General features: G+C 42.8%; 1 protein-coding gene across 1 annotated transcript in view; it reads right to left on the reverse strand.

Annotated features, from left to right (window-relative positions):
- The window catches only part of LOC137375689 (uncharacterized), a 50,487-nt gene that overhangs the window by 26,452 nt on the left and 5,450 nt on the right, over window positions 1-18,585 (reverse strand). The window contains exons 4-5 of the mRNA XM_068043077.1: window positions 11,635-11,747; window positions 10,193-10,314 (exon numbers count right to left, since the gene is read on the reverse strand). Of these exons, the coding sequence (XP_067899178.1) occupies window positions 10,193-10,314; window positions 11,635-11,747 (235 nt within the window). The remainder of the gene's footprint in view (window positions 1-10,192; window positions 10,315-11,634; window positions 11,748-18,585) is intronic.

The following is an 18,585-nucleotide window of genomic DNA, read 5'->3' on the forward strand; positions in this document are numbered from 1 at the left end:
ATTTGTTAAGGAAAGATCATGTCTTACTAATTTGATTGAGTTTTTTGAGGAAGTAACAAGAAGGATTGATGAAGATAGTGCAGTGCATGTGGTCTACATAGACTTTAGTAAGGCATTTGACAAGGTCCCACATTGCAGACTGGTCAGTAAAATGAAAGCCCATGGGATACAGGGGAATGTGGCAGGTTGGATCCAGAATGGCTCAGGGACAGGAAACAAAGGGTAGTAGTCTACAGATGTTTTTGTGAATGGAAAGCTGTTTCCAGTGGCATTCCACAGGGCTCAGTGTTGGGTCGCTTGCTGTTTGTGGTATATATTAATGATTTGGGCTTAAATGTGGGAGGCATGATTAGGAAATTTGCTGATAACACAAAAATTGGCCGTGTAGTTGATCATGAAGAATGAGATCAATGGTTTGGTTGAGTGCACAGAAAAGTGGCAAATGGAATTCAATCCGGAAAAGTGTGAGGTAATGCATTTGGGGAGGGCAAATAAAGCGAAGGAATACACAATAAACAGGAGGATATTGAGAGGGGTAGAAGAAGTGAGGGACCTTGGAGTGTATGTCTACAGGTCCCTGAAGTTGGCAGGACAGGTAGTTAGAGTGGTGAAGAAGGTATATGGAATGCTTTCCTTTATTGGCCGAGGTATAGAATACAAAAGCAGGGATGTAATGCTGGAACTGTATAAAACTCTGGTTAGGCCACAGTTGGAGTATTGCATACAGTTCTGGTCACCACAATACAGAAAGGACATAATTGGTCTGGAGAGAGTACAGAGGAGATTTACAAGAATGTTGCCAGGCCACGAAGTTTGCAGCTATGAAGAAAGATTGGATAGGCTCGGGTTGTTTTCCTTAGAACAGAGGAGGCTGAGGGGTGACTTACTAGAGGTGAACAAAATTATGAGGGGCCTAGATAGAGTAGAAAGGGAGGACATGTTTCCCCTAGCAGAGAGGCCAATTACCAGGGGGAACAGATTTAAGGTGATTGATAGAAGGATTAGAGGGGACCTGAGGAAAAACGTTTTCACCCAGAGGGTGGTGGGTGTCTGGAATTCACTGCCAGGAATGATGGTAGAGGCAGAAACCCTCAATTCTTTTAAAAGGTACTTGGACAAGCACTTGAAGTGCTGTAACCGGCAAGGCTATGGACCAAGTGTAGGAAGGTGGGATTAGATAGGGCGGCTAATTTTTTTGGTTGGCACGGACACGACGGGCTGAATGGCCTTCATCTGCACTGTAATGTTTCTATGGCTCTATGGTAGAGCTGGGTGCTATCAGCCTACATAGGAACAGGTAGGCCATTCAGGCCCCTCGAGTGTGTTCTGCCATTCAGATAGATTATGACTGATCTGTACTTCAAACCCATTTACCTGCCTTTGCTCCCTTGATACCTTTACCTGACAAAAATCTATCCATCCTAGTCTTTAAAGCTTCATTTGACCCAGCGACCACAGCCTTTTGAGGGAGAGAATTCCAGATTTCTACTGACCTATGTGTGTAGTTATGCTTCCTGATTTTACTATTATTCTGTATATAATATGTGTGTCATTCATGTATATCCACACTGCACACCCACTTAAGCCATTATATATTTCCTGAGGTGCAGTGCCCAAAACTAAACACAGTACTTTAGATGGGATTGACTAAGGCTCTCTACAACTGATGAACAATTCTATCCCTTTGTAATCCAACTCCCTTGAGATAATGACCAATATTCCATTCTCCTTTTGCACCTGTCTGCCTACTTTTAATGACTTTTGTATATGAACACCTAAATCCCATTGTTCCTCCACAGTATCCAGTTTCCTTACTATTTAAAAGATACTCTAATTCATCTTTTTTGGATCCAAAGTGGATCTCCTCACAATTCCCCACATTGAACACCGTTTGTCAAAGCCTTGCTCACTCACCTAAACCTGTCTACGTAATTTCCTGTTTCCTGCATTACTTACTGTACCTCCCAACTTAAGTGTCATGTGAAACCTGGCATCAGCTCTTTGGATCATGTCACTGAGGGACAACATACACATGAGAAATAGGAGGGGGCCATGGATAGATCCTTGTAGGACTTCAGAGGTAACCATGCGAGGTCATTAGTTTGAAACATATAAGATCCTGAGGGGTCTTGACAGGGTGGATATGGAAAGGATGTTTCCCCTTGTGGGAGAATCTAGAACTAGGGGTCACTGTTTAAAAATAAGGGGTTGCCCATTTAAGATAGAGATGAGGAGAAGTTTTTTCTCTCAGAGGGTCGTGAGTCTTTGGAACTCTCTCCCTTAAAAGGCAGTGCAAGTAGAGGGCTGGATTTTATAAGCTTGCCAGCGAGATTGGCAGCAAGCTTCAAGAATGGCAGTCCGCCCACGCAGACCGCACATTGCAGAGCTGCCACGATATTCAGAGAAGCGACTCATTTAAATGGCCGGGGTGGACCACTCCCCCCACCCCACACCCCTGCAATGAAAATGACACTGCGCAGGCGCCAACACCATTTTTAAAGGACTTTGAGCCCTACCTTACAATTTAAATTGTTAAAGATACAGTGCTTTTAAAAGATGAAATAATAACCTTCCCTCTCCCCCCAAAACACTTATCTTGTGCTCCCGACCTCTCTCCCCCAAATTCATCAACTTTAATCTTTTTCCTTTCCCACCTCTCCCTAGACCAATGAAATTAGTTTTACCCCGCTCCCCCACCGCACTGAGAAACTTACCTGCTCCCCCGCTCCCCACCAGTGTTCTGTTTTAGATCACTGGACACAGATCCGAAGGCGTGAGAGCGCTGGCCACCAGCACCAATCCTGCACCAGAACAGACGGCGGGAGCGGGTAAGTAATTATTTCATTTATTCTACTAAATTAACATATTTAAATTTTGGTCCCGTCGCCGAGCGGCGGTCGGGGCCACAAGGCCTCGTCGCCGTTGGCAATATCAGGCCGGGCCTTCGCAGCATCGAAGCTCCTGGTGGGCCTCTGCTGGAGGCATTTTACAGCTCCCCCTGCCACAACCCCCAATGTCAGGGGGCTGTAAAATCCAGCCCACAGTCTTTAAATATCTTAAGGCAGAGCCAGATAGATTCTTGATAAGCAAGAGGGTGAAAGGTTATCAGGGGTGGGCAAGAATGTCCGTGCCAACCAAAAAAACTAGAGATTACAATCAGATCAGCCATGATCTCATTGAATGGTGAAGCAGTCTCAAGGGGCCGAGTGGCCTACTCTTGCTCCTAATTCGGATGTTCTTATGTCAGAAGGAGAGGTCATTGCAGGAGATCCTTTGGCTGAGACTGTATAGATAAGAATGGACAGTCCCACTCAGCTGGGCAATGGAGAAACAATGCAGAAGGGCGGTGTAGTCAACTATGTCAAAGGCTGCAGACAGGTCAAGAAGATGAGGAGGGATAATACACCATGGTCACAGTCACATAGGATGTCAGTTGTGACTCTGATAAGGGCCATTTCAGTGCTATGGCAGGGACAGAAACCTGATTGGAGTTTGAGCTTGTGTTTAATGTACACAGGAACTGTTTCTCACTGCAAATTTTACTTAAATATAGACTGATCATTGAATTTACAACAGAAACTTTATAGATCAGTCTGGTGAGAGTTTTGCCTAACTCATTACTCCATCAAGCCTCCTCCATCAATCTAATGTCAATTCTGCATTCCTGAGAGAAACCATGTGAGCAAATTCCTGCCAATTGAAGCTCTACTTCGTAAATCTCTTTACAATTTCACTAAACCTACTGGACAGAGTAAATCTTCCACCAGAGTGCTATAACTGAGAAACAACAACAACTTGCATTTATAGAGCATCTATAAAAGCAAAACGATTCAAAACGCTCGACAGGAGCATTATCAGACAATATTTGTCACCGATTCAGATAAAGAGATATTAGGACAGGTGATCAAAAACTTAGTCACATAGGAAGGTTTTAAGGAACATCTTAAAGGAGGAGAGAGAGATGGAGAAACAGAGAAGTTTAGGGAGGGAACTCCAGAGCTTAGATCTTAAGCAGCTGAAGACACAGCTGCCATTTGTGGGGTGATGGAAATCAGGGAGATACAAGAGGCCAAAATTGAAGGAACACAATGTTTTTTGAGGATTATAGGGCAGGAGAAGATATGGAGGATCAAGGCTATGGATGTATTTGAATGCAAGGATGAAAATTTTAAATTCGAGGTATTGTCAGACAGTCTCTTTGGTCTCCTTATCTCGAGAGACAATGGGTAAACGCCTGGAGGTGGTCAGTGGTGTGTGGAGCAGCGCCTGGAGTGGCTATAAAGGCCAATTCTAGAGAGACAGGCTCTTCCGCAGGTGCTGCAGAAAAATTTGTTTGTCGGGGCTGTTACACAGTTGGCTCTCCCCTTGCGCCTCTGTCTTTTTTCCTGCCAACTGCTAAGTCTCTTCGACTCGCCACACTTTAGCCCTGCCTTTATGGCTGCCCGCCAGCTCTGGCGAACGCCGGCAACTGACTCCCATGACTTGTGATCAATGTCACATGACTTCATGTCACATTTGCAGACGTCTTTAAAGCGGAGACATGGACGGCCGGTGGGTCTGATACCAGTGGCGAGCTCGCTGCACAATATGTCTTTGGGGATTCCGCCATCTTCCATGCGGCTCACATGGCCAAGCCATCTCAAGCGCCGCTGACTCTGTAGTTTTTTTTTAGAGATACAGCACTGAAACAGGCACTTCGGCTCACCGAGTCTGTACCGACCATCAATTTATACTAATTCTACACTAATTCCATATTCCTACCACATCCCCACCTGTCCCTATATTTCCCTACCACCTACCTATACTAGGGGCAATTTATAATGGCCAATTTACCTATCAACCTGCAAGTCTTTGGCATGTGGGAGGAAACCGGAGCACCCGGAGGAAACCCACGCAGACACAGGGAGAACTTGCAAACTCCACACAGGCAGTACCCAGAATTGAACCCGGGTCGCTGGAGCTGTGAGGCTGCGGTGCTAACCACTGCGCCACTGTGCCGCCACAGTGTGTATAAGCTGGGGATGTTGGCCGCCTCGATGACTTCTGTGTTGGAGATACGGTCCTGCCACCTGATGCCAAGTATTCTCCGGAGGCAGCGAAGATGGAATGAATTGAGACGTCGCTCTTGGCTGACATACGTTGTCCAGGCCTCGCTGCCATAGAGCAAGGTACTGAGGACTCAGGCTTGATACACTCGGACTTTTGTGTTCCGCGTCAGTGCGCCATTTTCCCACACTCTCTTGGCCAGTCTGGATATAGCAGTGGAAGCCTTTCCCATGCGCTTGTTGATTTCTGCATCTAGAGACAGGTTACTGGTGATAGTTGAGCCTAGGTAGGTGAACTCTTGAACCACTTCCAGAGCGTGGTCGCCAATATTGATGGATGGAGCATTTCTGACGTCCTGCCCCATGATGTTCGTTTTCTTGAGGCTGATGGTTAGGCCAAATTCATTGCAGGCAGCCGCAAACCTGCCGATGAGACTCTGCAAGCACTCTTCAGACAGTGAGGACAGCCAATGTAGGTCAGTGAGCACAGAAGTGATGGGTAAATGGAAATGTGAGTTAGGATACAGGCATCATGGTTTTAGATGAGCTCAAGTTTATGTAGGGTGGAAGGTGCGAGGATGGCTAGGAGAGCACTGGAATAATTGTGTATGGAGGTAACAAAAGCATTGAGGAGGGTTTCAGTGGCAGAAGGACTGAGGTAGGGGTGGGGTGAAGGTAGGCAATCTTAATGAAGGAGCGGATATGAGATCAAATAGGACACTGAGACTGTAAGCAGTTTGGTTCAGCCTTGGACAGTTGCTGGAGACAGACAAAAATTTTGGAAACCCATGTAATAAAAACTGAATCTCGCTAATGCAAACTAGTGAGTCTATTCAGGACTGTGTTTCAGTTGTTGGCTCTTTCTGAGTTCTCAGATTTTTTTGTGCTGAGTCAGTTCTTTTAAAACTGTTGGCCAGCTTTTGCTAGAATTCTACATTGTCATGTTTGGGGAGCACTTGTGACCTGGGAGGGTATAGTCTGTGTTATACCTGATACAATTGTTGCAATAAATTGGCTGTGTCAAACTTGGTTCTGGCATGTTTCTGAAATTGGATCCAGGTGTATTTCTTCTAACAGAGAGTGATAAACCTCACATTAGAGATGAAAAAAATGCCTATTTTTTAAATGCTGCGTTCAATTATTTCATTCTGGGATCATTTTGTACTAAAGTAAATTTTATTACTCCTTCTCTGTGTAGTTAGCCAGTTGGCTTGTTCACAAGATGACACGCCTAGTTCCAGTAGGCAATTTCTGTTGTTGTAAATCATTTGATTTTACTGGGACTTCAAAATAAATGGTAACATATTAGTTTTTATATGGAAAATAAATGGGGACTCTCTCTGTTCAAGGTGTAAGTGTAGCTGATTCCCTGGTTTCGTGTTGTGTAACTCCTTTCACCTTGGAATTTTGGACCAATCTTTCCTTAGTTGCATGACTTTGACACAATAAATCCATCTGCTGGAGGCTTTCACCTGGCAACGAGAGGAAAAATGGCTAATGGTGTTTTTCATTTTGTATTTTTACTTTTTCCCCTTTGAATGCAGCAATGCCAGAGTTGCCTGGTAATCAACCGATCACAGCTCTTCAATGTTATCTGCACTGCTGGTGTCATTGTCATTTAAAATCAGTGCCTCAGAGTCTACGACAGGCCTCCCATCATAAGGTGACAAGACGGGTGCAGATGAAGAAGGAATTTCAACATATCTCAGCTCATTCCTCTAAAAGAAAAATTGGCACTCACATCTCTGCCCCCTATCATTATAGCTCTTGTGTAATCCTCCCAACCCATAGCAAATGCTCCATGTAAAACTGAACTAGTGCACAATATGACTGATTTCAAAGCTGCAATCCAACCTTGGTGTTCAGATGTAAACTCTTTAAAGAGGAAGGAAGGTGTAAAATAGAGCCTGTGCATATTGTTCGAAATATCCTCCCATTGCCTACTGAGAAAAAAATGGTACAAAGATATTGACTGTCATTTTTGCTAAATGTCAATTTTCACCCCTACCTCCCCCACCCTGCCCCAATCTTTCTGTAACTCTATAAGCTGTTTCTATCAATAACTGAAGTTTCTGCAGGTCCTACAACTGTTCCTGGTTTAACTGAAGAAAGAACTTGCATCTAGTTAGTGCATTTCTAAAGTAATTCACTGACTGTGAAACACTTTTGCATGTCCTCTGTCCACTGGAACTCTTTTTAAATATATTTACCCATCTGCTTGTCTCCATGCATTTAAAAGTCCCCTAACAAAAACTGTCTATTTTATCACTACCAGGTAGTGGGCTTCAGCCTTCCTCTCTAATTACTTATTCCCTGCTTGATGTTCACAGTCTTCTCCTTTGTAAAGTATTTGAGATGCCCTTCCATGTGAGGACTGCTATATAGATACAATGCTGTCTCCTGCTTTAGCTGATTTTATCTCAGGTCCTCAAACATATACAATTCCTCATCAACCTGAGCTTTCACTTCCCCCTACAATCTACAGTCTCTTAAAACTTAAGCTCAACAGAGTAACAGCTTGTTACAACATTCAATGAGAGTATGGCTGATCTGTGACCTAAATCCATATGCCCACCTTTGCTCCATATCCCTTAATACTTTGGTTAACAAAATATATAAATGTCAGATTTAACATTTACCATTAATCTAGCATCAATTTGCATGTAGCAGTGTTTCCTAATTTCACTCCTGAAAGGTCCGGCTCTAATTTTTAGACTATGCCATCTGGACTCCCCAATAAGTAGAAATAGTTTCCTCTATTTACCCTATCTTTTAGAAATTTAGAACATTACAGCGCAGTACAGGCCCTTCGGCCCTCGATGTTGCGCCGACCTGTGAAACCATCTGACCTACACTATTCCATTTTCATCCATGTGTCTATCCAATGTCCACTTAAATGCCCTTAAAGTTGGCGAATCTACTACTGCTGCAGGCAGGGCGTTCCACGCCCTTACTACTCTCTGAGTAAAGAAACTACCTCTCACATCTGTCCTATATCTATCACCCCTCAACTTGAAGCTATGTCCCCTCGTGTTTGCCATCACCATCCGAGGAAAAAGACGTTCACTATCCACCCTATCTAACCCTCTGATTATCTTATATGTCTCTATTAAGTCACCTCTCCTCCTCCTTCTCTCCAACGAAAACAACCTCAAGTCCCTCAGCCTTTCCTCGTAAGACCTTCCCTCCATACCAGGCAACATCCTAGTAAATCTCCTCTGCACCCACATCCTTCCACATAGCTTCCACATCCTTCCTATAATGCGGTGACCAGAACTGCACGCAATACTCCAGGTGCGGTCTCACCAGAGTTTTGTACAGCTGCAGCATGACCTCGTGGCTCCGAAACTCGACCCCCCTACTAATAAAAGCTAACACACCATATGCCTTCTTAACAGCCCTATTAACCTGGTTAGCAACCTTCAGGGATTTATGCACCTGGACACCAAGATCTCTCTGTTCATCTACACTACCAAGAATCTTCCCATTAGCCCAGTACTCTGCATTCCTGTTACTCCTTCCAAAGTGAATCACCTCACACTTTTCCGCATTAAACTCCATTTGCCATCTCTCAGCCCAGCTCTGCAGCCTATCTATGTCTCTCTGTACCCTACAACATCCTTCGGCACTATCCACAACTCCACCGACCTTAGTGTCATCTGCAAATTTACTAACCCACCCTTCTACACCCTCTTCCAGGTCATTTATAAAAATGACAAACAGCAGTGGCCCCAAAACAGATCCTTGCGGTACACCACTAATAACTAAACTCCAGGATGAACATTTGCCATCAACCACCACCCTCTGTCTTCTTTCAGCTAGCCAATTTCTGATCCAAAGCTCTAAATCACCTTCAACCCCATACTTAGGGCTTCACCTTAGGGCTGAAATTTATACTGGGCTAGCCACAGGTCACGGAGCCATTGCGATATTGAATGCGGCGGCTCATTTAAATAGCTGGGGCGGACCGCCCACCCTGATGACGTGGAGGGGACAGACGGTCCATCCCTGGAACTGTATTTCCACTTGGCAGAGTCACAGTGTTGCATCTTGAAGAATTCAACTGTGGGGCAGTGCTCTTGTTTGGATTCTTTTCTTCGCCATTTTTCTGAAGCTACTGACTCTTGCCACATGTCATCAGGCCTCTGATATCTCCTCAAAGTGGCGGTCCTCCAGGTATGCACCTAAACATTGAGTGCCAGCAAGCTATTTGAGCTTGAAGGACAGCAAAGCTGAGCTCAATCCTGTCCTCACTTGACACTTACACACATAAAATTCCAACAGGACATTGATCAAGAGTTTGTGTTTTCCTCCTAGCCTAGGAACACAATTATAGCACCCCTTCAATCATGTAATGCTGATGTAATGTAATACAACATCTTATTACAACGCAATTATAGCACCCCTTCAATCATGTAATGCTGATGTAATGTAATACAACATCTTATTACAACGCAATTATAGCACCCCTTCAATCATGTAGTGCTGATGTAATGTAATACAGCATCTTATTACAATGCAATTATAGCACCCCTTCAATCATGTAATGCTGATGTAATGTAATACAGCATCTTATTACAACACAATTATAGCACCCCTTCAATCATGTAGTGCTGATGTAATGTAATACAACATCTTATTACAACGCAATTATAGCACCCCTTCAATCATGTAATGCTGATGTAATGTAATACAACATCTTATTACAACGCAATTATAGCACCCCTTCAATCATGTAATGCTGATGTAATGTAATACAACATCTTATTACAACGCAATTATAGCACCCCTTCAATCATGTAGTGCTGATGTAATGTAATACAGCATCTTATTACAATGCAATTATAGCACCCCTTCAATCATGTAATGCTGATGTAATGTAATACAACATCTTATTACAACACAATTATAGCACCCCTTCAATCATGTAATGCTGATGTAATGTAATACAACATCTTATTACAATGCAATTATAGCACCCCTTCAATCATGTAATGTAATACGACATCTTATCGTCAACAGCAAAAATTCAGTTGTGCAGCCTTGTAGTATGGAACCCAGGTAGTGGGTTTCTGCTGGAGGGGGGATTTTGCGATATGCTATAATGTGCAAAGAAGCACTCTAATTGCTTGGTAATGACTCATTACTTTTATTTCCAGACCTTACAGAGCAGAGGTTCCCAAACTTCATTTCTTGCATTCCTCCTTCCAGATCTACCAGCTGTCCGTGTACCCGTACCAGCAGTTTTAATATTTTCAATCCTTTAATGCTTTAGCATTACACAAAATGTACAGATTATAGTACACATATACGTTACTTCAACCATCACTTAATAGTACCACTTGTCATTGATGTGACAGATGAGGTTGTTTGTTCACGCATAGGTGCATAATGTTTGGAGTGATGGCTGATAGATTGAAACATAAATTGTTTTCGACTCAAAGGCGTTGATGCTACTTTGATTTTGTTTCAGTGAGTGATGAAAATCCACTTTCACACAGGTAAGTTGTAGCAAACGGTATTAAAACCTTGACTGCCCTGTCTGACAATTTGGGGAAATTTGGACCCAAAACTCAGCCAACTGCTATCTATGGACTCCTAGACGCACAGTCTCCTGGCTCGAAACTTAACAAAGAGAGCTGTAAGGAAATAGTTAAATCACAGGTAGGTGCAAATGGCCACCATCGATCCCCCATTGTGTAGCAATGGCTTTGAACTTCGAATTGTTCTGGGTGGACAATAGAAGTATTGATCAGATGGTCACCCGACCAAAAACTAATCACAGATATCGATTCTTATTACTCCAAGTACCAAGGAGAGACTAGGCTATCTGCAAACCACAGCTGCAGAGACAGCAGCATAGGCAAAACACCTATGCCTTAAAACTAGAAACGACTACATCTTAAAGCCTCTAAGCCTGTTCCTTTTCAAGTCCACCAGTATAGAAAACTGGCCTCTGAGCAATGAAACCACAAGCAACTAACGTCATGACCTGCTGAAAATTCACCTCTTCGAGAGAATCCTGCAACGGCTTTAATATACGACTCCGGCTATCAAATCTACCTAACTACACCACAGGAGTGAAAACACCTTCTCCGCCGGGACTGCAACGCATGCCTCTTCCCCAAGATGAGCAAAATCACATGACTTACAGACTGTTCTTTTGTTGATAATTTTAAACGTGCACTATTCTCAACGGCTTTCTTTCTCGAGTATGTGTGTGTGGTGCATGACTGCCATAGAGTCAGATTTTCAGGGTGAACGTGTGAATAAAATAATCCTCTTTATTTCAACCCACGAAAAGTGTGCTGCTAGTTATTCAAATCAGCTATACACTTGGGGTTAAGAAACACACCCATCTTCCTTTTCTAAAAACCACACTGATTACGGACAGTAGTGGAAAGAGAACTGGGGTTTCAGTTCTCTCTCATCTCTGTCCGTAAAATCAATCTTGAGTCCATTATCTGTTGAGATGTCCAGGAGGTTCTCTTGTTCTTTTATTGACTTGGGTACTGCAGAAATATCTGTGAAAGGGTAGTGGACCCAGTTATTTGCGGTTCCCATTGAGGGAAAGTAATCATGTAATTACCTCACCAGTTCAGTGAGATGTTGCTTGATGTCACCTTTCACACTGTCCTGCAACTGCAGTTCATTCATTGTCAGGAATTCATGCATGTTTGGGAAAATTTCAGTGTTGTTTTTCTGCACAAAGCAAGCCCAGAATTCTCAAATTTTTATCATTGACTCAATTTTGTTCCAGATTGAAGGTGGTTGTACTCAACCCTTCAAGTCCTAGATGTAGTTCAATCAGGCAGAATATATCTGACAAGTAGCCCAGTTGTGACAGCCAGAACATGTCACGCAGGCAGTGGGAATGGGTGGTCTGTAAAGAATAGCTTGACCTCAGAGTGGAGTTCAAAGAAATGTTCCAAGACTCTGCCACATGACAGCCATCGAACCTCCGTGTGCAACAATAGATTGATGTGCTCGCTTCCCATTCCATTACATAGTGCGGGAATTATTCTGGAATTCTAGGGTCAAGCTTTTATAAAGTTTATAATTTCACAGAATTGTCCAGCATCTCCTCCAAGTTATTAGGCATGCTTTTTGCAGCAAATACATCCCTATGTGTACTGTGATGAATCCACATCGTATGGAGAGCTGATCTGTTACATGTCACTATTCCATTGCTCCTACTAGTTATTGGCTTTACTCCATTTGTGCAGATGCCAATAACTAGTGACCAGACGATCTGTAAAGCTGTCAAGCAACCAGAAAATCTCCTGTTGTTCTGGTAGGCAGCAACTGACAAAACAAAATGTCCTCCTATTTGCACCTTCATAAACATACCTCATGTACACCACATGGTGAGTGAAACAAGCTGTAGAGCAAAGCACTGGCTGCTAATGACACAGTTCACTAACTGAGTTAGGATATCCTTGACCATGTCATTAATTTGATGTGACACTGTGCTCTTTGATGATAGCATTAATGGAATTAAATTTTGGACCTTCTCTTCAAGCATAGAGCTTACCATGTTTGCAGCCACAGGTAGTGTAAGTTCCTCAGCTATGGTGCGGTTTTCCTGACTTCACAATGCTGTAATTAAGTATAAGGCTTCAAGGATGTAATGTAGTGCAGTGGTGATTTCACTTTTAAGAAACCATATCTTTAAGGGATCATCAGGCCACTGATGCAACTGATGGCATTATGAGGTATATGTAAAGAGTTTCCTTGTGTAGATGTCATCCTCGAATTGAGGGACAGCCGATAATGATGACAACGATAAGGAGGAGACACCATTTTGAGACATTCACTCAGTACATCGCTTTATAGAGAACAGACATACACCAGCAATGAAAGGGCCTGTACCTGAAATCATGCAATGTATATAAGTAAGACAATAAATAGTGTTTGTGTTGAATCCGAATATAAAGCCTGTGGTTGTTCTTTAGTGACGATTTAAGAACACAGCACAACACTACAATTTCTAGCGATGAGGAGAAAAAAAAATTTAAAAAGAAAAGACGAAGCACAGAAGGTTCTAAGGTTAAGAAAGCAAACACAGAAAAAAAGTCAAGAGAAAACCAGAGAGAAAATATGGACTGGAATAGAGAGAAAACCTGGGCTGGAGCAGGAAAAAAAAACATTTTGCAGGTATGCAGAAATAAGGAAAATAAACATGATGTAACCATAAATTAATTATTAAAAGGGGTGCAAACCTAAACACACTAGCCATTTTAAGGAAAAAAAGGACTTATGATCAGGCAAACCACGCAGACAGCCCAGGAACATACAGAAGACTTTCATTGATAATTCCAGATTCAAAAAAAAGTAATCATCATGCATGCGCAATAATTGCCAGTCTTTCCAGATGTGGACAGCAACCCAGGGTTACACTAGAGCAAATAGCTAGCAAGATTTGAACACCTAATGGTGGCACTCGATATCAATATATCTCAAAGAAACAGAGCATTACTCCTACCTATGCTGGACCAAAAGTGTACAATATCCGATACCGGAACCAACGATGATTATGACACAGCGAAGAATACTCTATCAAGATATTTTCAACTGAGAGCAAATCCTTACTGTGAAATTTATGTCTTAAGGCAAACAAAACAAGATAAGTGCAAGACCCTTGACCACTACGTGATGAGACTCTGAAGTCTGAACCAGAATTACAACTTCACAGATGTGGACAAAGAAATCATCTCCCAGATCATTATGACCTGCCAATCACCAAGACTAAGTAGGCAAGCTCTTAGAGAGGGCGAATCATTAAACTTGCAAAGGCTACTCAATATTGGCAGAACGCTGGAAGCAAGTGAAAGACAAGCCAAAGCCTTAGAAGGGAAAGAGGCACATAACATAAGACAAGAATTCCCTGAGGCCAGGTCAAGATCATGGACAGAATCCATCAATACCACTAGAGGAAGGTTTCACCGGAGAAAAAATCCAAACACAAGGGCACAGAGGAAACCCAGAGAAAGGCCCAAGGCACATTAAGGAAGACCAAGACAGAGATCACAATAATCTCACGTTCAAATGCAATCATTGCAGTGGTGCACATCCTCACTACAAAACTTGTCCTGCGAGTGGAAGGAAGTGTCAAGCCTGTGGAAAAATGGGACATTTCACAAGAGTAGGCTGATTGAAGCCTGCAGAAGACATTAATAGAGCTAAATGCCAGAAGGAAGATTACACCTTTGCAGGACAAGAGAAGATTTTTGTTCCTCACAACCATAAGTACTGATGCCTGCTGTCATGCTAAGCCCCCACCTGCCAAGAATGAGGCACATTAATTTTGTCATGAACATTGATTTTCAACTGTTACTGGAGTGAAGAAAGGACTTGTTAAACAGATCAGCTGTGGCTGGAAAAGACATTTGCCTATTAACAGACAGTGATTGGAAGGACAAATGACCATTCCTTGACACATTTAACCCACAATGGACCTTGATCATCAGGTATTGTGTGTAACAGGAGCATTCTAGAGACTGCTAAGGTGATACAATCCAAGACGTGGTCAGACTAGTTCATCACATGACTAACCTGCTTGGCAATCTGCGGTTTTCTGAATTGTATAACAATTTGAACTCAAAGACTGTTTGCTCTTGGATTGAGAAGATCTCTCCTGTCTGCTCCCATCTCTCTCTTACAAGCCTCTGAATCCACTGAAGATATATGAACCGCAAGAGAGAAAAGTCTCCTACAGCAAACAAGGTTTAAGAAGAATACTGGACTCCAACGAAAAGCAAGATCTACCTACAATCAAGGACTCTACAGTGAGCTCGAAGAACCATAACAAAAACTCATCAGATATTGCCTCAAACTTTTCCACTTTATTTCTTCTGCTCTGTTCTGTCTCTATCTGCATGTGTGTATCGCACGTGCATGTGAGTGTGGGCATGTCATATTTCTGTGTGTTCTGTTAGAACAAACTGTCTTCAACTAAAAGCCAGTTCAAAACTGAATTGTAACAAATGTATCACATGAGACTCATTCCCAGTGGCTGTTTCTATGGTAAAGAGAACACACCCTTTGATTCGCAGTCTCCAAAGGCTGCATTTGCTGACAACGCAACCACTAGGTGGCGCTGCAGTAGCACATGCACAAATGCAGCCTGTGCCACTAAAACATCACAGTCTGCAACATCAGGCAGCTGCCAGGACTAAAGATGGCACTGTTCAAATACTCACACGAAGGCAACCTAAACACATGACAGCATACAATGGCCAGAGGGAGAGAGCAAGCAGGCCTGGGGGTGGAGTGAGCGAGCAGGCCGGGGGCGGGGGGTGAATTGAGCGAGCGGGGTGTGGGGGGAGCGAGCGGGGGGGTGGGGGGGAGGAGGAGAGCGCACCCGCGACCACCAAGGTCTTCGTCCATGCTCTCCCCACTTCCCCCACCTCTGCTCTCTTCCTGCTTCCCCCACCCCCACTCTCTGTCCGCATTACGCAATGACGTCGTCTGCACATGCGCAATCCAGGCAATGCGGAACGCAGCACATGCGCAGAGAGAAGGAGCCAATCTGCACATGTGCGCAGATTGGCACAGTCCAATGACGTCAGCTGCCAGCTGCATTGTCAATAATCACTTTGGTCTCCAAATGGCTGTTTCTAAGGCAACGAAAATGCACCTTCCTATAACTCCTGAGGCTTGCTGTTTCTTAAAGCAATACTGATCCCTTGCAAGCCTTAAAGGCAAACCACATATTCTGAAAACAAAACTACAGGACCATGACAGCGTTAACCGAATTAGAGTTTAAGTTTAATAAATTTCAAACTTTTCTTCTTTAAACCTAAGAAAGCCTGTTTGTGCTGGTTTCTTTGTCTTATAATTGGAAAGCGGTGAACAAGGATTCACCAAGTGGGGAGTTAAAAACACGGTGTGTTTAAAATTAAACCCTATTACAGTAAGACCAGGTGAAGGCTGAAAGCGAACCCTAGGCCTCTTTCTCACTTGGTCGTAGCACCTGCCCACGTGTGATGTGTTCATATGCAATTCAACAATCTCTGCAGTAATTGATTCAGGAGCAACAGTCAACATAATGGATGCCCCAACATTCCATGAGTTACGGAGAAAACAGAAACTACAACTGAACAAGCCGATATCTAAAATCTTCTCCGATGGATCAGTTATCCGTGTTAGGGATCATCCACGTTACTCTCAAATCCTCCCTTGGGTCCATATATCAGACTGAGTTCCATGTTATAGACTCAAGCAAGGGAAATCTGCTAAGTTTCAGAACTGCTAGCGAATCATTGATCATGATCAACACCATCAGAGGACAGAGCTCCCCGACGGAAGAAGGATACATCCTGAAGAAATTGTTACAGACAGGTGGGAAATGGTAGGGATGGTTTCCCTTTTTAGCCTCTCAACTGACCAAAGGCAGCATTTTTATTAGAAATGTGTTTTAACCCTTGAGCATTTTAATGGTCAATAAACACACACACACACACACACACACACACACACACACACACACACACACACACACACACACAAAGAAAAGATAGAGATTACAAGATAGCATGTATTTAGGTCTGATGGTGTTAACAAAGAGCTCATTGTGAAACCTTGTTTGCTTCCCTGGGAGGAGTATTTAAAAATGGTGCAGACATGTTTTTTTTTTCTGGTTCACTGATGTCAAACTTTGAAAAGTGTCACAAAAGCAAAATACTGCGGATGCTGGAAATCTGAAACAAAAACAAGAAATGCTGGAATCACTCAGCAGGTCTGGCAGCATCTGTGGAAAGAGAAGCAGAGTTAACGTTTCGGGTCAGTGACCCTTCTTCGGAACTTTGACACTTTGAAAAGTGTCAGGTGGACAGATGCTTCGCTGCAGACTTCTTTGGTTAAATCTCAGTCACAGTTCAGTTTAAAGGTGGTATTATGGCAGGATCCTTCTTCTTGCTGGGTTGGGTCTCCCTTCTGGCTTTCTGCACATAAAATGTCTCTTACTAAAATCTCCTTATCAGAGACTTAGTTTCTGTCAGTTGAGCGATGTATCTCTCCCACTGAGTCTTCATAGATGGTGTGTTCTTTGTTAGACAATGATTTTGGGTGTTGCTCATCTCTATGTCATCTTGACAAAGTAGTGTCTTTTCACACCCATTATCCTGAGTTAGAGTGTGAAGTCTCCATGGCTGCAAAGTTATTGTAGCCCAACTTGTTGAAGAGAGGTAGCCATTAACATTGAATGGTCCATTTGCATTTCTAATGCTTTCTGCAACACTTGACCAGAAATGACAATTTGTTCAGGGTTCCAGCAGTAAAGGAGAGGTCACCTGACCTCTTACTCCATCTTGTTTTGCAGCAAAAGGTGTCTGTTTCTGAGTTCAATTCATCAGTTCATTTTATAGTTCATAATTTCTCCTTGCATGAGCGTGACAAAATATCCACAATTATTCGCAGGCAAAGTGAAAAACAACAAAATCAAGCTCCACATAGATGAGTCAATCCAACCCACAAAACAGAAACACAGGAGGATTCCATTCCATACCAGAAAAGATGTAAAGAAAGAATTGGACAGGCTGGAGAAGTTGGACATCATTGAAATGACAGAATGACCAATACCATGGATCAGCCCAACTGTTGTAGTCCCCAACCCACAGGACAAGTATGAATTTGCGTGGACATGAGACAGGCCAACAAAGCGATAAAAGGTAGTCAATGTTAACATTAGATGAGATTTCTGAAGACATGAATGGGTCAACAATCTTCAGTACTCTAGATTTGACCACTGGATATCACCAATTTGAGTTAGACAAATCCAGTAGATATATAACTACCTTCAGTACCCATGTTGGTTTAAGAAGGTACAAGTGCTTAATATTTGGAGTAAACACAACCTCCAAAGTTTTTCAATGGGCAGTAGCAGAAATACTCACAGGCCTGACTGGGGTGAAGATTGTCTCATACAACATTATTGTATATGGAAGACCACAAGCAAAAATTGACAAGCACTTACAAGCAGTCTTGGATCGACTCCAAGTGCACAATTTGCGATTAAATAAAGACAAGTACATTTTTTTCAGCTACCAAAGTGAAGTTCTACAGGCACATATTTAACAAGAAAGGTCTACCTCTAGATTCTAAGGTGAAGGCAATCCTGAATGCAGGTGTTCCCACGAATGTTAAACAGGAGACAAAGTCTGGTAATGAGGGTAGTGTGCCTGAAACCTCTCCCCTCCAAATTTCAAACTTCAGTCCAACCAAGTTCTGTTCACAATAATTTTGCATAATTATGTAGCTAGAGAATAATTGTTAATTTTTAAAGAAAAGGAGGAAAACTTAAATTTAAAAGAAGGAGACACCATTTTGAGACATTTATTCAGCACATGGCTTTACAAAGAACAAATGTATACAAGCAAGGAAAAGACTGGTACCTGAAAACATGCAATGTATATAAGTAAATAGTGTTAGTGTTGAATCTGAATATAAGGCTTGTGGTTGTTATTTACTGAAGACTTAGGAACACAGTGCAACACTACAAAGAGCCTTAATATTGTCATCAGCAGCAGAAAAGTGCAAA

This window comes from Heterodontus francisci, chromosome 12 (assembly GCF_036365525.1).
Source record: "Heterodontus francisci isolate sHetFra1 chromosome 12, sHetFra1.hap1, whole genome shotgun sequence".
Taxonomy (NCBI): Eukaryota; Metazoa; Chordata; class Chondrichthyes; order Heterodontiformes; family Heterodontidae; genus Heterodontus; species Heterodontus francisci.